Source organism: Arvicola amphibius, chromosome 10 (genome assembly GCF_903992535.2).
Source record: "Arvicola amphibius chromosome 10, mArvAmp1.2, whole genome shotgun sequence".
NCBI lineage: Eukaryota > Metazoa > Chordata > Mammalia > Rodentia > Cricetidae > Arvicola > Arvicola amphibius.
The window spans coordinates 112155036-112179097 of record NC_052056.1 but is presented as its reverse complement, the minus strand read 5'-3'; the positions used below and the strand labels follow the sequence as shown (position 1 = coordinate 112179097).

At 46.4% G+C, this 24062-nt stretch overlaps 1 protein-coding gene across 1 annotated transcript in view; it reads left to right on the top strand.

The window, feature by feature from the left end:
* Positions 1-11381: 11381 nt before the first annotated feature.
* Positions 11382-24062, top strand: part of Fbn3 (fibrillin 3) — a 64415-nt gene continuing 51734 nt past the window's right edge. The window contains exons 1-7 of the mRNA XM_042055860.1: positions 11382-11581; positions 11681-11763; positions 12882-12980; positions 13150-13248; positions 13796-13891; positions 21973-22170; positions 22486-22611. Coding sequence (XP_041911794.1) covers positions 11382-11581; positions 11681-11763; positions 12882-12980; positions 13150-13248; positions 13796-13891; positions 21973-22170; positions 22486-22611 — 901 coding nt within the window. The remainder of the gene's footprint in view (positions 11582-11680; positions 11764-12881; positions 12981-13149; positions 13249-13795; positions 13892-21972; positions 22171-22485; positions 22612-24062) is intronic.

The window sequence follows — 24062 nt, the reverse complement described above, 5'->3', positions numbered from 1 at the left end:
AACAGGCCCTCCCAGTGCCCTGAGGCATGCCAGGACCCTCGAACCTAGTCCACATACGACAACCCCGCTTCTCCAACTAATGGATCACTGGGCTCCTCCATCCAACGCCGGCATGGTTAGTCAGACTCTCTTCTCACCTCTGGCCATTTTCCACGAGTGAGGACTCATCACTCAAGCGTGGTTTCTCGCATTGTGGCCTCATTAAGCCCTGGTACCAGGCAACCGCGGATCTCTCAGGCTTGGAGCCCTTGGCCCCTGCTCTGTGTCTGACAAATCACTGAGCAGCCTGTGCCTTGTTGAAAGCGATCTTCTCTGAATCCCTGGGACTCTAGGAATTACAGACCATTGGGTCTCACTTATCTGCCTCATTCATGGGAACTTTGGCACCATCTATACCTCCAACGTGTGCACTCAGTGCCCAATTTAAGGGCTTCTAAACTCGTCCACCTTTGCTGTCAGATCTGGCCCAAATACCCCTTAGATGCTGCGTTCTGATCTGCTTTCTTCCACCTGCAACAAATCTGCTTCTTGTTCAAAGTTGGCTTTGCCTTCCATTCAATACTGGCAATTGGGTCTCTGGAAGGGCTACCTGCCTCTGACCATTTCCCTTGGATGTGAGGCTTCCTTTCTAGAGCACAGGCCTCTTCTCACCTGGCTTTTCTCAAAGTCCTGGTACCAGGCAACTGTGTTTCCCTTGGGCTCGGAGCCCTTGGCCCCTGTTCTTGCATGAAGACATACTGAGCAGCTTGTGCCCACTCGGTCTGATCCTCCGTGGGTCCCTGGGATACCAGTGTGTTCAGACCTATGGATCTTCTTTCTCTACCTCACTCACTGTGCCCACTCAATCTTCTTCTGCCTCATCCTTGGGACCCGTGTCACACACCTCCTCATTTTCAGTCTTTTGGAGACCCACTGACCACTCCTTCCAGATAAAATCTGGCCTCAGTATTCCTTGGACCAGACAGTTGGAGAACCAAGAAAGAATTCTCCACTTTCTTTCTTATTGCTCCAAAACCTGCTTGTATCTGTCTGCTCTCCCTCCCTAAATGTCCTGTCTAGGTCTGCTAAATGTGGGAGTCAGAGATGGAAACAGTCCTCAGGAAAGATAGAATGAACCACTCCTTAAAACACAACCTTGTTAAAATGTCACAGGAACTTCACCTCGACTGGCACCCTGCACCCTTAAGCTTCAGAGGACACTGAGATCAACTGCCTTAACCCCAAATGCCAGAAGAATGAGGCCTCGCCCGCAAACTCTACCGAATTGGAAAGCCCATATGGAAGTGGATGATTTCCTTCCTGGTTTTCTTATCTTTAACAACCACACCCTCCTTCATCAATTTCTTCTCTACGTATTTCCAACGATACATTCAAAATTCTCTGATCAACTAACTAACTAACTATTGTTACAGGACTATCAATTGTTACCACAGAGCTAGAGGCGTAAGACTACTAAACTTGTCCAGACAGTGGGAACCAACAGCACCCCATGTCCCCAGATTCAGAAAGGAAACTCACAGAACAAAAACTAATGTAACTCGTTACTTTTATTTAAAAGGAACTAATTCTACATTCGTTATTAGTTATTCTACTAATGACTGCCCTCAGAAATCAACCATCTATGTCTCCTGGTAAATTAGATAGAAAGCGGGTAGGCAGGTGATGCTCTGGTGATGGGAAAGGAGAGTAAGACTCCAAAAGTTCAATTATCGTATTACTCACTCATAAGTGGTTTTTAGACATAAAGCAAAGATAACCAGACTACAAATTACAGTCCCAGAGAACCCAGACAACAATGAGGACGCTAAGAGAGACATACATGAATCTAATCTACATGGGAAGTAGAAAAAGGCAAGATCTCCTGAGTAAATTGGGAGCATGGGGACCTTGGGCGATGGTTGAAGGGGAAGGAAGAGGCAGGGAGGGGAGCAGAGAAAAATGTAGAGCTCAATAAAAATCAATTTTTAAAAAGCTCCAAAAGTTGGAATTCTGATAAACTATGAATCTGGCAGAGTACTACCATTATGCAAATGTACTACTTTTCTGTAATGTGGATTTCAGTACAGATTACAGATTACAGTGGCAATGCTTATGTGTCTAAAACTTACCTTTTCACAAACTCAGAGAATTCTTGTGAGCTCCAAGGGGTCTACTTAGATATGTCTCGGACAGCATTTTGCTAGGTCCAAGCAGCACCTGATGGTTCTACAGAGCCTGGACAGCGAGGTGAAACAGCCAGCTACCTCAGGATGTAGGCAGGATCCTAGACTTCTCAGGTCCTCCCAAAGATGATCAACACCCCCAGGTCAGCAGGAAGCAGTCTCGAGAACATGTTGTCCTCATTCCCACCAACCTGTCCCCAGTCCTGGCCTTAGGCTCTTGAACACATCCTACCTCCTCTATCCAGATCCTCAGCTCAAGCTCATACAAGTGGACAGAGTTAAAGATCCCCCCACTCTGGGCTTACAGCCCTAACTCTTGTCCCCAAGAGGGGCCTCTGGGGAGCACAGAAAATCAGAGGATGGGGTATATAGAAGGGAGGATGGGCTGGACTCACATTAAAAGAATGACAGAGGGTATGGAGGGGGATCTCAGGGATGTGACATCATAACACATGTCAATGCCATTGTGGGAGCAGGGAGAATGTGAAGATATCTGATGTCAGAAGGAGTGCTACACATGTGTAATTCCAGCACTTTTGAGTATTAAACAGGAGGACTGTGCATTTTAGGCCAATCTGAATGAACTACATGGCAAGATTGGAGTGGAGGCCAGGGGTTATTCAGCACGTGGGAAACTGAAGCAGGAAGATTTGGAGTTCAAGGTCTGCTGTGGAGCAATCTTTGTACACTGTAAATATGTATTGTACTCATTGTTAATTTAAAGAACTGATTGGACAATGGCTAGGCGATATTTTGGGGGCAGAGAAAATGCTGGGAAAAGAAGGGCAGAGTCGGGCGGTGGTGGCGCACGCCTTTAATCCCAGCACTCGGGAGGCAGAGGCAGGCGGATCTCTGAGTTCGAGACCAGCCTGGTCTACAAGAGCTAGATCCAGGACAGGCTCTAGAAACTACAGGGAAACCCTGTCTCGAAAAACAAAACAAAACAAAAAAAAAAAAAAAAAAAAAAAAAAAAACCTCCAATGCCTTTAAGCCGGGCGGTGGTGGCGCACGCCTTTAATCCCAGCACTCGGGAGGCAGAGGCAGGCGGATCTCTGTGAGTTCGAGACCAGCCTGGTCTACAAGAGCTAGTTCCAGGACAGGCTCCAAAGCCACAGAGAAACCCTGTCTCGAAAAACCAAAAAAAAAAAAAGAAGGGCAGAGTCAGAGGAGTCACCAGTCAGACATGGAGAAGAAACAGGAGGTACAAGATGAAAGAGAGCTAATGATACATGGCAGAGTGTAAATATATAGAAATGGGTTAATTTAAGTTGTAAGAGTTAACTAGTAATAAGCCTGAACTATTGGCCAAGTGTTTATAATTAATAGTAAGTCCCTGAATGGTTATTTGGGCTTCAGTTGGTGGAGCAGAGCTGACCATGACAAAACACTCCATAGCTAATCTTGGTTGTCAACTTGACTACATCTGGAACCACAGCTGACACAACTGTGAGGGATTTTCTTGACTGGATAATTTTAGTTGGGAAGACCCACCCTAAATCTAGATCATACCTTCTGGTGGCAGAAACATACCAAGTGGTTATTCAATCCCAAATGGTCAGCCCTGAAAACATATACATACAAATAACATTATACAGAATGAGCAGGTTGTAGTACCGTATTTAGGAATATGGAAATGTATATACACAGGCATATACATGTGTAACAACAATTAAAGAGGCAAGGGCGAGTGCACTGGAGGAGAGGTTGGAGGGAGGAAGGAAAGAGGGGAAATGATGTAATTATTATAGATTCACCAAAAAGTTAATATGAAATAAAAGACCATGAAGAAGAAAGCTTTTGGGTTTTTTGTTGTTGCTGTTGATTGAAGACCAGTAGTTCTCTAAGAATCCACCAGGACTTCAGCACCAGATTGGGACTGGTAAAACAGCCAACCACACGGACTGAACAGCTACCAGATTTTCAAACTTTCCTTTGTGAGACAGTCAATATTGGGCTACCAGGACCACAGACTATAAGCCGCTCTAATATATCACACTCATACACACACACACACACACATACACACACACACACACACACACACACACACACACACACACACACTGTACTCATTCTTTAGTTCTGTTTCTTTAGAGAACCCTGCCTAATATGGTGAGTCAGGCCAGCACAGGCTTTATGAGATCCTATCTCATAAACAAATACCAGAGACCAAGAATCTTTAGAGATAGTTCAGGGAGTAAAGTGTTTGCTACACAATGACAAGAACCTGAGTTCAGACCCTCAGCATGACATTGTACTCATGTGACTCAGACAGGCAAGACAGGAAAATGTCTGGAGCCTACTGGCCAGCCAGTCTAGACAAAACAATGAGATGCAGGTTCACTGAGAGACATTTTCTTCAAAAATAAGGTAGGGGTTATCAAAATTGCTTGTCAGGTAAAGACACCTGATGCCAACTCTGGCCACCTGCGTCTGAGCCCCAGGACCTGTAAGTTGTATGAAACCTACATACATATCATGATACATGTGTACTTCACACACATAATTCAAATAAATAAGTATATGCAACTAAAAATTAAAGTGGAAGGCAATATTTGACCTATGTTGACTTTAAAACACTCAAGTACCAGAGACGAAGTGATTTGTAAAGAACGGCATCTTAAGCCAGGCATGGTGGTACATGTCTCTCATCTTGGCACTTGAAAGGAAGGCCCAGGCAGAGGACCATAAGTGAAAGTTTTGGGCTCCCAAGGCCAAGTTCTCAGCACAAAGATTTATTTTCTCCAGAGGGACAGAGGGCAGGGAATAAGAGACAAAGGCAGGAGACAGAAAATGAGGGAGAAGGGGAAGGGAACAGGGAAGAGGGGACAGGGGTGTTTGTCCCAGGGGACAAAGGACTGCCTCTGGATGGAGAGGAGGCAGACATGGTCCTTAGGAAAACGGCAGTTTATAAAGGTACAAGGGGGAAACCTGTGTGAGGATAAGGTGTTTAATTTTAATTGGGTATGTTAATTAGGATACTCAAAGGGGTTTCTGATTGCTGGGCTTCAATACTTTAATAGCTGGACCTTGGTAGTCAACCTCAGGAGGAGAAAGTGGCCAAATAAAAGAATAGACCTTGGGGGCTAGCTTTAGGAATGTAATCTAACGATTTTTAGCAAGGCAGAGGAAATGGGGGGAAGGGGCAAGGCCTGCCAAAGCCATGTTTACCTCGCTTGGGCTGGTCAGAGTTTCTTAATGAGTTCAAAGCATCTTCGTAGGGAAGCTAATGTTTGGTGACAAAGAACTATGTGTATGAATGTGTCGGATAAAAGACCCAGACATGGTGGCCCATGTCTGCAATCCTGGCACTCACAAGGCTGAAGCAGATGGATTGCCTCAAGGCAAAAGTTAGCCTGAGTCACACAGTAAGATCCTGAAAAGAAAATCAAGCCAGGGGTAGTGGCACATGCCTTTAATCCCAGCACTCAGGAGACAGAGACAGGTGGCTCTCTGTGAGATCAAGGCCAACCTGGCCTACAAAGTCTGTTTCAGAACAGCCAGGGCAGCTACACAGAGAAGCTCTGTCTTGAAAAACTAAAACTAAATAAATAAATAAATAAATAAAACAAAAAAAGAGAGAGAAAGAAATGAAAAGAAAGGGAATTAAGTAGACAAAAAGTGTACAGACCTAGCAGGCACAGGTAGTAATGGAATGTCAAAATAAAAGGCTGAGATTGTGATAAGTTTCAGGAGGAGTTTGGTGGAGATCAGAAACAATGCTAAGAAAAGGGAATTCAAAACATATTGAGATTGTGCTGAGGAGATGGCTCAGTCGATAAAATTGCACACAAAAACATCTTTTATCCTTAGAAACTGGAAGATCCCTGGGGTTTACTGTCCAGTAGGCCTAACCTAGCTGGTCAGTTCTGCTACGGTGAGAGATCCTCTCTCAGACACAAGATAACTCCTGAGGTTGTCCCCGGCCTCTATGCACACACACACACACACACACACACACACACACGTATGCATGCACACACACATACGCACACACGCGTGCACACGTACACACATACACCTCCCTACATATGGGACCTGTCCGGATTTGCCTTATTACTATATTAAACAGCACAATCAAAAGCAAGAGTGGGGGAAAAGTGTTTAACTGAAATAAAATGAGATATGATATACTAAAGTTTAAATCAAGCCTATCAAGTTGAAACCACTCAAAAATGCTTCCAAATGTTTTTGTTTTCTGTTTTTGTTTTTCAATTCAGGGTCTCTCTGTTTAACCCTGGCTGTCCTGGAAATTTGCTGTATAGACCAGGATGGCCTTGAACTCAGAGATCTGCCGGCCACTGACGCCTGAGATGTTAAAGTTGTACACCACTACCACCTGGCACCACTTCAGATTGTTTATAAGTATTCAGCTGGGGGCTTCACCCCAGCTCCTGGCATAAGCTTCCTCCCCTGGGAGTTGCCTCAATCCAAACTCCACCTTTGAGAAAGCCCACCAAACAGTGACCCCTCCCCAGGTTGGGTCAAAAAAGCCTGCCAAATGGTAACCCCTCCCCAGGGAAGGTCAAGACCACTCCCACAGGCTATTTAAACTGCCCCCCAGAGAATGAACACGGTCTCCCAGTTTTGCGTGGTCTCCCTTCCTCTCTCTTCCCCTCTCCACATTTTCCCAGGGTCACCCAGGAGTATTGTCATCCATTAAATATGGGTATCTTTTAATTTGGTCTGATTTGATTTGATTGGGATTGTTTGCGTCAGCAGAGAGGTTTGTTGGCCAAAAGAAAATACTTAAGAATAAGCTGTTCGTTTGTTTGTTTGTTTGTTACATTCTAGAATTGTTTGATGATGCATGGTCAGCACATTTAGCTTTGGGGATTACACTGAGAAAGCTGATGTTTTGGGGGAAAGGGAAACTAAAACGAATTGGCTTTGCTAGCTACATAAAATTTTGCTGGGTGGAGTAATGATTTTAGATCCAAGAAACAGCTTCTGTCAAGACCCCATGTTCAGGATTATTGGTGGTGAGTTATTCCCAAAGTGGTAGTGAAATTTCCAGAAATGTCAATGAAGGAGATGCCTCTAGAGTCTGGGGGATGAAGCTCAGCCACAACAGAGGAAAAAATTCCCCAAGATCCCCCCATGCGGGGTTAGATACTGGCTCAGCAGTATCTAGAGTCTGCATCTAACCAGTTCTAGAGCCTCTGCCTAGAATCCCTCCAGTGGGACTAGGAGTGTGGCTCATCTACAGAGCACTTGTTTCGCATGTATGAGACCCTGAGTTCAGTCTCCAGTAATTGAGCTGGAACGCTGAATTCTACATCTTCTCTATGCTAATGTTTTCATTTTGTCTCGACGGAGGTAGTGTCCCTGAAGATAACAACTGAGACCATCTTCTACCCTGCACACTCCTGTGTAAACGCACATTAAACTAAAAGTTGATGTACATTTTGTGGAATTTTTCTTTTTTCCTTCTTTTTTTTTTTTTTAGGAATTTTTCCTAATTAAGTCATTTGAAGTGGGAAGACCCACCATAACCCAGATCTTTTGAGGTGAGAAGATCCACCATTAAGTCTGGCCCATACTTTCTGGAGGCAGCCTATGTAAAGGACGTGGAAGAGGAAGCTTGCTCTCTTTGCCTGCTTGCACTCACTCTTGCCCTCACTCCTTCCCCGCATTAGAACCTCCTGCTTTGAAATTCTGGCCTTATACTGAAGACCAGCTCAGACAGGCAGCCTCAGGACTGAACAACGACTGGATTCTTGGACTTTCCTATGAACTTAGACAGCCATTGTTGAACTAGTTGGACCAGCTTGTATGTATGTATGTGTGTGTGTGTATGTGTATATGTGTGTGTGTGTGCGTGTGTGTCTATGTGTATGTGTATGTATATTTTATCAGTTTTATTCCTCTAGAGAACCCTGACTAACGCACAGGTGAATTAGTGAATTATCAGACCTAGAATTATCCTTGCCCCAGCAGGAACAGGGGAGACCTCCCAGGTAAGTCTTGGGGCCTCCCAGTGCCTACAACCTTCGGATCACCCCGCACACCCCAGCCCCACCTCAGGACCACCCCTAACTCCATTGTAAACGTGGCCCCTAGGAGGTCGGCAGTTCCAGGAACCCCTTGCCTCTCTGCAACTCCTTCGAGTTGCAAGCCAGCTTCAGGCCTTCCCCCAGCCTCAGCCTCTCTCAATTCTCCCCGCCCAGGCTGAGAGGTGCAACCACACCCTCCCCCAAACCCCTCCCGCCCTCAATTCGGAGCTAGGCACGCGGCGGCGGCTCATCCCTCCCAGGCTTTTGCCTTGCTGCTCCTGGGGTCCCCTTGGCTCGCGCATCTTGTCAGCTGCCTCTTCGAGCAGCACCCTCAGGTAGGGAAAGGCGGGCCTGTGAAACAGTGACCGCCGGGAACGCGGCGGAAGGGAGATCCAGCAGTAGCAGAGGGAGGTCGGTTGGCCGCGATGACGGAGTGGGGGATTCCTTTGTCTGCAGCCAGGCAGCCCCTGGCCCAGCCCCCTTCCCCTCTCCACTATCCACTGGGCGCGCTCTTATAGGATGCCGGGAAACCCCGTACTCCGCAGGAACTGGGCTTCCAGTTTCTGGTCTGCAGGTGAGGGCGGAGCGGAGCACCACCCTGAGGATCCCACAAGGTGCTGTAGCTTTGGCAATGGTGACTGGAGGTCGCTGCCCAAGCACTCTCGGGGGTGCCTCTTTCCTGGGACTCCTTGTTCTTCGCTGAGGCAACAGAGGAAGCTGCAGCGAGGGGCGAGGGGGGCACATCTTCCCATCCAAGTTCCGCTTGCCTTTGAGGCAACTTAACTCATCCAACTAATCTTAAGGACCTAGCTTTCAGAGCTTGGGAGTATGGGAGGGTCCGGTGAGTTGGCCATGTTAATTAGATCCCCTGGAAGCAAGACAAGTGTCCCTGTCCCCTTCCCCTGCCTGGTCGTGCCTCTAAGTCAGAGTGTCTCAACCTGTGGGTCGCCACCCCCTTTGACAAACTATCTCCAGAAATATTTACATTACAATTCAGAACAATAGCAAAATTACAGTTATGAAGTAGCAACGACAATAATTCTTGGATGGGGTCATCACAACGCCAGGAACTGTATTAAAGTATTAATACAGTTAATACGTTAGGAAGGTTGAGAACCACTGCTCTAAGTTAACACCCGGTCAGACTTTCACTTCTCCTCAAAGGCTAGTTTTCACTCTGCAAACTGTTTATGAGACAGGGTCTTGCTATGTATCCCAGAACACCTTAAACTCACTATCTTCTTGCCTCTACTTTTCCACAAGGTGTTATTATATGTACGCACCACCACACCAGAGCTGGCCCCAGGGATCAAGCCTAGGGTTTCATGCATGCTGGGGAAGCACTCTGCCAACTGAGTTACAGCCCCGGTCTCCATCCAAACCTTTTACAAAAGAAACACAACACACTTGCAGTTTAGAAATGTATTTAGTTTATGGAATGCGGAGTGGGGTGGGGAAGCTGGGGCAGGGGAGGAAGCATGTGTGGAGGCCAGGGAACAGCTTGTGGGAGTTGGCTCTCTCCCTCCACTGTGTGAGTCCATGTGAATCAAACTTAAGTCCTCAAGTGCCTTTTCTGGGCTGAGCCTTCTCACCAGCCCAACCGACTCCTTTGGGAAATCGCCTTGACCTGCTCCCACACTCATTCTTCCCGGCCAAGGAAAGAGCCAGCCATTCTGGGAGGAGGAGATGGCTGGACCTTGCATCTTCTCACTAACCATGTGATAGTCTTGCTTTGTCCAAAGTTAACTAGATGCAAATGTTGTCAGAATGCCCAGCTGCCTCCTTTGACTTAGCCACTTATTTAAGTTTGGAATGTGTGATGTACATGCATGCGTGGGTGCACACATGTACACATGCGTGTGGAGGTCAGAGGTCAACCTCAGGTTCTGTTCCTCAGGCGCCATCACCTTGGTTCTTGAGACAGGGTCTCTCACTGACCTGAAACTCACCAGACTAGTCAGTGAGCCAAGGATCTGCCTGCCTCCTCTTCCCCAGCGCTGGAATAAGAGCATGTCCCGTGGGAGTGGATGGCTCAGGGGTTAAGAGCATTTGTTGATCTTTCAGAGGACCTGGGGTCAATTCCCAGCATCCACATGGAGACTTAAAACCAACTACACTCCAGTTTCAGGGGAACAAATGCCCTCTTCAGGCTCCCTTAGGCACCAGACACTTACATAGTTCTCAGGTATGTATGAAGGCAAAAATAACCACACACATAAAATAAAACAAAATATTTGAGAGAGAGAGAGAGAGAGAGAGAGAGAGAGAGAGAGAGAGAGAGAGAGAGAGAGAGAGAGAGAGAGAGAGAGGGAGAGAGAGAGAGAAATACCATGATGCTTGGTCATTTTACGTGGGTTCTGGGAGGTAAAATTCAGATCTCCCTGTTGCAAGGCAAGCCCAAGCCGTATTCCCAGTCTTTAACAGCCGCTTCTCTCAACCCTCCCAGCCAGAATTCTGGGGGTCTCCTCAATCTTCCTTCCTCTTCTGGACTCCCCATCTACTCTTGTTGATTGTTTGAGTTCTCTGTTATTCCTTGTTATCAACCCGTCATCTGGCCCTGCCATCTCCCTGCCCACCTTTTGCTGGACCCCACATCCCTTCCTCACTCCAAGCTCATATTTGTCCCTCACCAAAAATATTTCAAGAGTTCTTCATTGCCCTGATGCACAACCAAGAACCACCTTCCCTTTCTCCCGCTGTGCACTTTTTTTTTTTTTTTTTTTTTTTTTGGCACCATGATCTATAGTGGCTTCACCTATTATATCCTGAGGCTAGAAGATAGCTCGGTCAGTAAAACCCCTGCTTTGTATGCGTGAAAGCTTGTGTTTGATCGCCTAGGACCCACTTAAATATAAGAGCCCTGAGCATGTGTAGACAGAAGGATCCTGGGGCTCCTTCACCAACCAGCCTAGCCTACTTGGTGAATTCCACTCCAGGGAGAAACCCAGTCTCAGAAAACAACGTGACGGCTCCTGAGAATGATGGTAGGCATTGTCTGGTGGCCTCAACGGGCACATGTGTATGTACACATGACAAACACACTGAAAACAATCATACCTCTTCCAAAAGGTCTGACCCTGTTGTTTCCCTGCTCTCCCAAGCCAGAACTAGTGTCTTCCCAGGCAGGCTCCTCACCACTGTCCATTCTATGGGGTGCCCCTTCACCATGTAGTTCACTTGGCAGCCGACTCTGCTTGCTCCTTGCAGCCTCCAAAGACACATCATGACTCTGGAAGGCCCATGTTGGGCAAAGAGAGAACCTGGAGGCTTCCTTACAGCCTGGCGTCCTCCAGCTCAGATTCTGCTGGCCTGGGTGGTTCTATCGTGTATGGAAAATGGTCAATGCTACTGGGATGGGGCCCAGGAACCTGCGAGTCCAGACCGTGTGAGAAGACGTGGCAGGCCTGCCATCATTTTGCAGGGGTGCGTGTATCTGGAATGCTGAAAGTACCTGGGGTGCGGGCAGGAAGGCTATGCTGGGGTAAGAGGGCAGGTAGCTACATCACCCACTTTCTCCCAAAGGCCTAACGTCTGTGGTTCCCGCTTTCATGCCTACTGCTGCCCTGGCTGGAGGACTCTGCCTGGCAGGAAACAGTGTATTGTCCGTGAGTGCTGAAGAGTGGAGATGGAGGGTACAGGCAGGGGATGCTTGGGGGGGTCTTCCCAGCTACCTGTCAGCAATCCCAGCCTTGTCTACACAGGAAGTTGGAACTTAGCTCAGGGCCGCTGGGTGAGCCTCACTAATGTCCCATGCTTTTGTCCTTAGACTCCATTGTGACTTGATGCATTCATTTATTTCTCTCTTTTTTGAAAAAATATGTATTTCATTTATTTTGTTGGGTGGGTGAAGCATGCCATGGTGTACATGTTGAGGGCAGTTGACAGTAGTCCATTCTCACCTTCCATCATGTATGTAGGTCTTGAGGATCAAAGAGTCATCAGGCTTGGGAGCGAGTGCCTTTACCTTCTGAATCATCTTACCCACCCTGCATTCATGTCCTTTGTCCTCCCACCTTGTCATTTCTGCCTGGCTCTCCTGTCTTCTTGTCTGTCCCCGTGGTCCTCAGGCCTCTCATTCTGTCTTTATGTCAATCTCACACTCCCTCCCCCAACTCTAGTTTCTCTGTCTCCAGACTCTGAATCAGGGTCTCCACCACTCCAGCCTCCGTGCCCTGAAGTCAGCCCTTCATGCCCACACCATCTCTCCTGGTGATGTAGCAAATCCTGGAGCCGAAGGTCACAGCACCTGCTCAGCCTAGACAGAGACTTGGCGGGGGTTTATTTGCCACTACTCAGGGTATGAGCAGAGCTAGAGCTGGGGAAGACCAACTGGTTCACGGTGACGCTTCTGGTGGCCTGGGAATCTTTGGAGTCAGGATGACATGGGACTTATGTCCTTTCTCTCTCCCATCCTTCAGCATTCCCCCTCCATTCGGCTCCGTTCCCTCCCAAGTGCTGGGTTGATATAGGTACACTACCACATTTTGCTGGGTAGTATTTAGTTAGTTAGTTAGTTATTACTGTGTGTGTGGAGGCACACGTACCATGATACACCTATGGATGTCAGAGAACAATTTTGTGAAGTCAGTTCTCTTCTTCCATTCCGCCTTTACTGGTGAATAGAGGTCGGGTCACCAGGCTTGTGCAGCAAGTGCCTCTACCTAATGAGAAATTGCTAAGGCCGTGGGTCCTGATTTTGATGCTGTACACTCTGCCTTTCCAGCTGTCTGCAGGCATACCTGTGGCAATGGCTTCTGCTCCCAGCCCAACCTGTGTACCTGTATGGATGGGACCCTGGCTCCCAGCTGTGGCGTAAGTAGAGGTGAGTGATCAGTGGCCTCTTGAAGAAGGAAGAGAAGACTCTAGGTATCTGAATGCCATTAGGAGCCCAGGTTGTTTTTGTTGAAGGATAAGAGCCAAGCCAAGTAGAGGCCCTGGTCAAGCCTTCCTGGAACATCTTCCCCTTACTGTATGTTTTTCTTGATCCATAGCATCACTGGGGTGTAGCATGAGCTGCATGAATGGGGGCAGCTGCCGAGGGGAATCTTGTCTATGCCAGAAAGGCTACACGGGCACTGTGTGTGGACAACGTGAGTACCCCCATTGCTGCCCTCACTTACACATAGAATCCCAGGAAACGGATCTGTTCATAACTTGCTCACTTTGATCAGAGATTGAAGGTGACAGGCTCATTGTTACAGCTGCACAGTTGGGGGGGGGGGCGGGTGCTTGTGCAGATGTGCATGCATGTATGTATGCAAGCATGTGTGTATGTGTGCATGTGAAGGCCAAAGATCGATGTTAGGTATCTCCATGGATTGTTCTCCTTATTTTCAGAGACAGGGTCTCTTATTAAACCCGGAACTCACCTATTCAGCTAGGCTACCTGGCCAGTGAGCTTTCAGAGACCCATCTGCCTCTGGCTCCCCAGCAAGGGAATTGCAGAGCACCATTGCTTGTGACTTTCCCATGGGTGCTGAGAATCTGAGCTTAGATTCTCATGTTTACATTGCTCATTAGTCAGTCTCACTCCCCCTGGTCCAGATGGCGGGATCCCTGGATAAAGAAAGATTACTCAGGTCCCAGCCCCCTCTGCTTCCAGGAAACCTTCAGTCATTCTCCCCTGTCTGTCCACAGCCATCTGTATCCACGGCTGCCGTAACGGAGGACGCTGCATCGGGCCAAACCTCTGTGCGTGTGTCTATGGATTCATGGGGCCTCAGTGTGAGAGAGGTACTGAGAAGAATTTGGGGAGGAAAATGGGCAGCGAGCAAGACATGGCTGGGTTCCAAGTGCAGACAGATGGCTGCTTTGCTCCTTCCAGGGCAGTCTGAGGACAATGGCCTTCCTTTGCTCATCCACTCTGTGCAGCAGTTATTGCTCATTGGCCTACTTTGAAAGAATTTTCGTTGGGGGCTGGAGGAGGGGCAGATGGAGAGATGGCTCAGCGGTTAGGAGCACTTACTGCTCTTCCAGAGTATCTGGTTCAATTCCCAGCATCCACCTGACAACTGTCTGTAACTCCAGTATAAGGTCAGACACCCTCACATATATGCAGGTAAAACACCAATACACATGGAATAAAACTATTAATTAAATTAGCTCCTTTGCTTAGAAAAAAAGAGTTTGTATTGGCTTGGGAATTGGAAGAAGAAAACACTGACCTTGGGATCTATTGCCATGACGAAGGGGATATAAAGGGCAGAGAAGTCATGAGCATGGAGTAAGGGAGGACTTTCTGGGGAAAGACCTCCCAGCTGAATCTTGAAAAGGTTTTACTTTTAAATAATTTGATACATTATTAATTTGTGTGTGTGCTCATGCTACCATGTATGTAGATATCAAAGGACAGCTTGCAGGAGTCAGTTCTCTCTTTCCACAATGCAGGGTTTGGGGATCAAACTCAAGTCATCACGTTTGGTGGCAGTGCGTTTCCTCCCTGAGTCACCTCCCAAGCCAGGATCTTAACTTCTTGAGACAGGTCACCCAGGTAGGCTTCGATTTTATTATTCAGTCCAGGTTCACATCAAGCTTACCCTTGATCCTCCTGCCTCAGCCTCTTGAATAGCTAGGATTCCAGGCATGCGCCACCTTGCTTACCCGAATCGTGGCTCTGAAAATGATCCATAGGGAATGGACACACCTCTTTACTGAAACCTCACCCCACCACCACCACCTCGCCAACTCTCTCGTCTCTGTTACTACTGACTGAGCTCAGGTCTTATTTGAGAACCAAACAGGCACTCCACTGAACCACACCTCCCACCACAGCCCCTCATTAGGGGATTCTAGGCAGGGACTCTACCCTTGAGTCACTTCCCAGACCCTCACTGAAGAATTGTAGGACCATGCTTAACAGTTAGCCATACCCATAGACCTCTTTTTGCTTAATTTTATTTTTAAAATCGTATTTACTTACTTGGAAGATGATGAGGAAACAAATAACTATGGGAAAGTGTGGGGGTAAGCGGACAAGACAGCTTGCAGAAGTTGGTTCTCACCTCCCGTCCTGTGGGTCTGAGATCAAACTCGGGAGGTCAGACTTGGTAGCATCCGCCCTTACTAGCTGAGCCATCATCTCACCAGGACCCCCTTTTTACCTTTTCCTTTTAAAAACATTCATTTTACTATTTTAAAGTTATGTGTGTGGGAGAGTATGCGCACGTGAATGCAGGTGTCCATAGAGACCAGAGAAGGCATCAGATCCCCTGGAGCTGGAGTTACAGACAGGTGATTGTGAGCTGCTTCATATGGGTGCTAGGGATTGAAGCAAGAACAATAGATACTGTTAATGGCTGATCCATCTTTCCAGCCCCATGAGGAAAAAGAAAATGCTTCCTTCCCTCCTTCCATCTCCTCACTGTGCAGCCCTAACTGGCCTAGAAATGGTTCTGTAGACCAAGCTGGCCTTGAATTCACAGAGGTGCACTTCCCCCTTTAGTGCTCTGTTTACACGCGTGCACCACCATTTCAGGTTCCTTTTAACTCTATGCAGGGTTGGGGGTGGTGTTTGCTGTGTATCCTAAACTGGTCTTGCTTTGTAATCCTTTCACGTTAGCCCCTGGAATAGACAAGCTTGCAGGCGTGCACCATCACACCCAGCTGACTCTAGCTCTTAAAAACGGTCCATCAGTGGATGTGAGTGGGATTGTGTAAACTAAACCAGCTGAAAAGGGCTGGGTGTGGGGTAGATAGAAGAGGGGTGGGGCTGAGAATTGATCCCAGATCCAGTCCTGACAGCTGAGGGAAAGACGGTGTATTGAGAGCAGGGAAAGGGAGCAGCTGAGGGAGAGAAGAGAGAGCAAGGAGAGAGGGGCGTCTGGCATCTCAGGGCAGGAAAGAAGTGCGGCATCTAAAGGGTGCTAAGGACAAATGACAGGAGAACAACTCTTGGCATGATTTTCTTTTCTTTATTAGTCATTTTTTATTTTACATACCAATCCCAGTTCCCTCTCCCTCCCTTCCTCCTGTTCTCCCTGCCTTCCCACCACTCCACTCCCCATCCATTCCTCAGAGAGGGTGAGGCCTCACATGGGGAGTCAACAAAGTCTGTCACATCACTTGAGGCAGGACCACGACTCTCCCCACTATGTCTAGGCTGAACAAGGTATCCCTCCATAGGGAATGGGCTCCAAATATCCAGTTCATGCACTAGGGATAAATACTGGTCTCATTGCCAGTGGCCCCACAAACTGCCCAAGTCACACAATTGTCACCCACATTCAGAGGGCCTAGTTTGGTCCTATGTAGGTTACCCAGCTGTCAGTCCAGAGTCAGTGAGCTCCTACTAGCTCAGGTCAGCTGTTTCTATGGGTTTTCCCATCACAATCTTGACTCCTTTGCTTATATTATTGTTTCTCCCACTCTATGACTGGACTCCCGGAGCTAAGCCTAGTGCTTAGCTGTGGATCTCTGCATCTGCTTCCATCAGTTGCTAGATGAAGGATCTATGATAACAATTAAGGTAGTCATCAATCTCTTACAGGGGAAGGGCAGTTAAGGCACCCTCTCCACTATTGGTTAGATTCTTAGCTAGGGTCATCCTTGTGAGATCCTGGGAAATTCCATAGTGCCAGGTTTCTTGCTAACTCTATAATGGCTCCCTCTATCAAGATATCTCTTTCCTTGCTCTCTCTCTCTCTCTCTCTCTCTCTCTCTCTCTCTCTCTCTCTCTCTCTCCTTCCCACATCTTGACCATCCTATTCCCTCATGTTTTCCTCCCCACTTCCCTTCTCTCCTCCTCCTCCTCCCCCCTTCTTCCCTCCCTTCTCCTTCCACCCCCACTCTCCCAACTTTCTCAGGAGATTTTGTCTATTTCCCCTTCCCAGGGGAAACCATATGTGTCTTTCTTAGGGTTCTCCTTGTTTCCTGGCTTCTCTGGGGTTCTGGAATGTAGGCTGGTTATCCTTTGCTTTATGTCTAATAGCTACTTATGAGTGAATACATACTGTGTTTGTGTATCTGGGCTTGAGTTACCTCACTCAGGATGTTTTTTTTTTTCTAGTTCCATCCATTTGCCTGCAAATTTCAAGATGTCATTGTTTTTTACTGCTGAGTAGTACTCAATTGTGCAAGTGCACCACGTTTTTTTATCCATTCTTCAGTTGAGGGGCATCTAGGTTGGCTATTATAAATAATGCTGCTATAAACATAGTCAAGTACATGTCCTAGTGGTTTGAGTGTGCATCCATTGGATTTATGCCCAAGAATGATATTGCTGGGTCTTAAGGTAGATGGATTTCCAACTTTCTAAGAAACTGCCATACTGATTTTCAAAGTGGCTGTACAGTTTGCATTCCCACCAGCAATGGAGGAGTGTTCCCCTTACTCCACATCCTCTCTAGCAAAAGCTGTCATTAGTGTTTTTGATCTTAGCCATTCTGACAGGTATAAGATGGTATCTCAGAGTCATTTGATATTTTGATGTTGAGTTTCTTGAGTTCTTTGTTTATTTTGGAGATCAGTCCTCTGTCAGATGTGGGGTTGGTGAAGATATTTTCCTGTCTGTAGGCTGTCATTTTGTATTGTTGACAGTGTCCTTTGCCTTACAGAAGCTTCTTAGTTTCAGGAGGTTCCATTTATTAATTGTCAATCTCAGTGTCTGTGCTACTGGTGTTATATTCAAAAAATGGTCTCCTGTGCTAGTGCATTCAAGGTTACTTCCCATTTTCCCTTCTATGAGGTTCAGTGTGGGTGGATTTATATTGAGGTCTTTGATCTATTTGGGCTTGAGTTTTTTACATGGAGATAGCTAGAGATCTCTTTGCATTCTTCTGCGTGTTGACATCCAGTTATACCAGCATATGCCAGTAATGCCATTTGGTGAAGATTCTTCTTTTATTCCATTGTATAATTTTAGCTTCTTTGTCAAAAATCAGGTGTTCATAGGTATGTGGATTAATGTCAGGGTCTTCAATTCAATTCCATGGGTTCACCTGTCTTTTATGCCAATATCAAGCTATTTTTATTACTATATCTCTATAGTAGAGCTTGAAGTCAGGAATGGTGATGCCTCCAGAAGTTCCTATATTATACAGGATTGTTTTGGCTATCCTGGTTTTTTTTTTTTTTATTTTTCCACATGAAGTTGAGTATTGTTCTTTCAAGTTCTGTGCTGGGATTTTGATGGGTATTGCATTGAATCTATAGATTCCTTTTGAAAGATTGCCTATGTTAATCCTACCTGTTCATGAGCATGGGAGATCTTTCCATTTTCTGATATCTTCTTCAATTTCTTTCTTTAAAGATTTATAGTCTTGTCATACAGGCATTTCACTTGTTTGATTAGAGTTACCCCCAAGATATTTTATATTGTGTGTGTGTGTGTGTATTGTAAAGGGTGATGTTGCTCTCATTTTCTTCTCAGCCCCTTTATCATCTGTATATAAGAGGACTACTAATTTTTTGAGTTAATCTTGTATACTGCTACATCACTGAAGGTGTTTATCTGCTGTAGCAGTTCCCTGGTAGAATATTTTGGGTCACTTATGTATACTATCATATCATCTGAAAATAGTGGAAGTTTGACTTCTTCCTTTCCAGTTTGTTTCCCCTTGATTTCCTTTCGTCTTATTGCTCTAGTTATAACTTCGAGTACTACATGAAATAGTTATGGAGAGTGTGGACAACCTTGTCTTGTCCCTGATTTTAGTGGAATCACTTTGAATTTGTCTCTATTTAGTTTGATGTTGGCAGTTGGCTTCCTGTATATTGCCTTTATTATGTTTAAATGTATTTCTTTGTTCCTGATCTCTCTAAGACCTTTATCATGAAGGGATGTTAAATTTTGTCAAAGGCTTTTATCAGCATCTTATGAGATGATCATGTGCTTTTTTTTTCACTCAGTTTGTTTATATTGTGGATTACACTAACAGGTTTTCATATGCTGTACCATCCCTGCATCTCTGGGATGAAGCCTACTTGATCATGGTGGATGATTTTCTGATGTGTTCTTGGATTCAATTTGCCAGTATTTCGTTGAGTATTTTTACATCAATGCTCCTGAGGGAGATTGGTATGTAACTCTCTTTCTTTGTTGCATCTTTGTGTGGCTTAGGTATCAGGGTAACTGTAGCGTCATTAAAAAAAAGTTTGACAGTGTCCCATCTGTTTCTATAATGTGGAACAATTTAAGGAGTATTGGTATTAGCTCTTCTTTGAAATTCTGAGAGAATTCTGAGCTGAAACCATCTGGCCCTGGGCTTTTGTTGGTTAGTAGACTTTTGATGACTATTTCTATTTCCTTAGGGAATGTAGGTCTGTTTGGTTTGCTTATCTGGTCTTGATTTAATTTTGATATGTGGTACCTATTCAGAAAATTGTCCATTTCCTTTCAATTTTCCAATTTTATGGAGTAAAGGCTTTTGAAGTATGACCTGATGATTTTCTGGATTTCCTCAATATCTGTTGTTATGTCCCACTATTCATTTCTGATTTTGTTAATTTGGATATTCTCCCTCTGCCTTTCAGTTACTTTGGATAAATATTTGTCTATATCAAAGAACCAACTCTTTAACTCACTGACTCTTTGTATTGATTTCAGTCCTCAATTTTAGTATTTCCTGGCATCTATTCCTCCTGGATACATTTGCTTCTTTTTATGTTCTGGAGCTTTCAGGTGTGCTGCTAAGTCACTAGTGAGAGATTTCTCCACTTTCTTTATGTAGGCACTTAGTGCTATGAACTTTCCTTTTAGCACTGCTTTTGTAGTGCTCAATAGGCTTGGGTATGCTGTGCCTTCATTTTTGTTGAATTCTAGGAAGTCTTTAATTTCTTTCTTATTTCTTCCTTAATCCAGGGATGATTCAGTTGAGCATTGTTCAGTTTTCATGAGTATGTGGGCTTTCTGCAATGCATGTTGTTGTTGAATTCTAACTTTAAACCATGATGATCCGATAATGTACAGGGGGTTATTCCAATATTTTGTACCTGTTGAGGTTTGCTTTGTTACTGAGTATGTGGTCAGTTTTAGAGAAGGTTCCATGAGGTGCTAAGAAGAAGGTATATTCTTTGGTGTCTGGGTAGAATGTTTTGAACCAATTCTTTCACCTATTTGATTGTTTTTTCATAGTGTTCTTTGCTTTCTTTAAGGGATTTGTTGATTTCTTCTAATTTTTTGTTTGCCTTTTCCTCCATTTCTTTAAGGGAATTTTTCATTTCCTCTTTAAGGGTCTCCATCATCTTCATAAAGTTATTTTTAAGGTCGTTCATCTGCTTCATCTGCATTGAGATGTACAGACCTTGCTGGTGTAGAACCACTAGATTCTGGTGGTGCCATGTTGCTCTTTATGTTGTCAAATGTATTCTTACCCTGTTGCCTAATCATCTCTTCCTCCAATGGGTGCAGGTGAGACCTGTGCTTCAGGAGTCACTCTTCCTCCAGGTGCAGGCAAGGCCTTGCCTCTCATGGTCGCTGATGCTGCTCTGGGGTTTCCTCTCCAGGTGTAGTCAGGACCAAGGCTTTGATGGTCATGCATGTGGTGGGGAATTGTTACAGGTGGAGGGGGGAGGCTGCTCCCAGGTCTCTGGAGCTTCGCTGGGTGAGGGTAGGGCACAGGATGTGCCTCCCGGGGGCTAGGGTCTAGAGAGCAGGGTCCTCCAGCTGGGAACCCAGAATCTCAACTCTCCAGGAACAGTCAGGGCCAAGACTCCAGTGGTCACAGAGGCAATGGGGATGGTTGTGGGTGTGGAGAGGCTGCTCCCAGTTCTCTGGGACTTTTCGGGAATGATTTTCATACACAGAAGTTATCAGAGAGACTTGTGTAGACAAAGAACCTAAAGGTGATGGACATTGGAGGCCCTGAGATTGATTCCTATTGTGGGAGATGGCAGCCAGGGAGAAGCTACTGTTGTAGCTTGAGCTACATAGTTTTACTGTCTCTAAAAGTAATAAAGAGGTCTGAGGAGTGACTCACTGGTGAGCACTGGCCTACCATCTCCCAGATGAGACTACAGGTGCTACAGGTGAGACTCAGCCTGAGGGCACCCACCTAGAACCCCCCAGTGAGGGGCTGAGGTTATTGATGGTGGCAAGGGTCAGTTTATAGATAGAGAGTTGTCATGAAGAAGCTAGAGGGGCTGCAGGAAGTATGCCTGGGTTCTGGAATGATATCTTTGGAAACACTTCAACTAAAAGAGAAAAAAAATGGAATATAGATTGTAAGAGATGAAGAGAGTGTAAGTCATTGTGGGAGGGGAAGGGAGAAGGGGGTCAGGGCTGGTGGTGGATATCAAATGCCCGGGAGGGCTGGGTACCAAGCTACCTCTGAAGCCCTCCTTTATAAGAGGCCTGGAAAGGAGAGTGGTTGGCTTATTCTGAGAGGGGCTGTCCTTGGCCTTGTGCCAGTCCTATTATTGGAACCATCTGAAGGGTGGGAGGAGCCAAGCAGTCACAAATGGACCCTGGGCACTGCGCTTGGGAAAACTGACACAGCTCCTTTGTACTAGGGTTGAGGGTTCAGGAACATGGTGTCATGGGAGCCAAGAGGAGATTCAGCAGGGCCGGGTGTGAGATGTGAGACAGGCTCTCCTGCCATATATCCTATCCATGGTCTCTGCTTGAAGCAGGGTGAGAGAGACCAAGTCTGAGAAGATCTGAAGATTCTCTCCTGGAGGTTATTTGTGTGAAGGTACCGAATAGTTTGAAGGATCAATAGGAGTTTGTTACATAGAAAAGGCATCCTCTCTGAAGGGGAAGTAGAAAGGCTCATCGGAAAGAAAAGGCCAGATATGATAGTATAGAGGCCTGGGCACCTGCAGAGAACAGTGGGACAGAGACAGTTCAAAGTCAGATGCCTGTGTCTGCCTGTCCACAGACTTCCAGATGGGGCCCTGCTACCCCCAAGTGAGTCCTGAGGGGTGCCAGCGCCAGCTGACAGGTCTTATGTGCACCAAAGCTCTCTGTTGTGCCACTGTGGGCCATGCCTGGGGACTTCCCTGCCAGCTCTGCCCTGCACAGCCACACCCCTGCCGCCGAGGCTTTACCCCAAATGTTCACACAGGAGCCTGCCAAGGTGAGTTATGGGGTAAGCAAGGGAGAATGGAGCCCTTAGTAGCCAGAGCTGAATGGAGATCCCCCCAACACACACACACACACACATACCACACACACATGCCACACACACACATACCACACATACACCACACACACACATACCACACACACACCGCACACATACCACACAAACATACACACCACCCACATATACAAACCACACACACACCACACACATACATAGACACCACAAACACATACATACCACGCACACACGCATGCACCACGAGTTGGTTCTTCTCTCTGACTCCCTTCCTGGACTTTATTCCTGCAGATGTGGATGAGTGCCAGGTCATCTCGGGCCTGTGCCAGGGTGGCAGCTGTCTCAATACAGTGGGCTCCTTCAAGTGCCACTGTCCTGCTGGACACCAGTTCAATATCAAAGACATCAAATGTGAAGGTAGGGTATGTGTGTGTTACCTAGGCTCCCTGCAGAAGGGTGGAGGGATTGGGCAGATGAGGAGCCTGGCTCCAACCCTGTCTGCCTGTGCAGATCTAATTGAGTGTCTTAGTGTATCCAGGGCTTGCTCTGGGGGTAGCTGCACAAACACACTGGGAGCTATGTGTACAGCTATTGCCAAGGCTTAGTCAGAAACCTGGATGGAGCTCACTGCCTGGCTGAGATGGACCAATGAGCTGAAGAGGGACACAGTGTTAAAATACCTCTCTCTCACCCCAAGACCATCATCATCAGTGATACAGTGACCCTCTGCCTCTCTGGGCCCTCGTTTCCTCCCATCTAGCAATTGTCTTCCCAGCATCTATGCTGTCACTGACTCTGGTCTGAGGGTCCTTTTGACCCTTTTTTTTCTATGTCCCTTAGCGCTCTGGTCTCCCAACTCAGTCTCTTGATTCTTCTGTTCCCTATCTTCCTAAAAACAAACATGCTTCCACTATGCCTGTTTGTTTCTCTGGTCCTATGCCCTTTGGTATTGATGGACATGTTTACCCTACTGTCACACTTTATCCTTAACTTCTGTTCCCACCACACCTCCCCCACCCTGCTGTGTCATCTCTGTAACCTCCCATAGCCTCCAACTCTATGCCCCCCAATTCCCTCTGGTACCCATCTTTTTGCCAACCTCTAATCCTCCTGTCTTGATCTTTGTGTCTTTCTCTGTACCTGCTAACTTTCATTTCTGTGCCCCCAGTGATCTTCTAGCTTTAATCTCTGTTACTCCTCTGACCCGGTAGCTTTCAATTTGGACACCTTCTAACCCTTGAGTCTTTACCTTTGCTGTCTTCCTTCATTCACGTCTATGCCCTTCTGCCCATTAGCCACTCTGTGTCACTAATCTCTTACAAACTTTTCTCACTACCCCTTCTTTTTTTTTTTTTTTTTTTTTTTTAAAGGAGAAACTGGGGCTCAGAGAAGCAAGGCTGGCTTGGATAGACTCAACAAGTCCATAACAGAGAAATGCCTACATCCAGCTGTCCAGACCCATAAGAGGTTTGAAAGTGCCCCTTGTCTGGATCCCCAATGCAGTCCCCCACACTTCAGTCAGTCACGAGTAGTTCTACCTCACACACAGTTGTCATGAGCTTCCAAATCTAGATAATTTGGGGGGTCCACAAGGCTGCCTAGGAATATGGATGGAAATGAAAGAGGAGAATGAACAGGATTCTGTTTGCAGGAAAGAGAAGGAGGTGTGGTCCATTCTCAGCATCACCTCAAGCCCCTCAGGCTAGGCCTGCATAAGACAGAACTAAGAATATTGTATTGGGATTTGTCCAGTCTCCACCTCCAGGGTCCTTCATAGCCATAATAGGAAGTCTTCCGCCAGAGGACCAACATGTCCTCTGGATTTCAAGGGACTGATCCAGTTACAGACTCCAATTGTCTCTGAACAT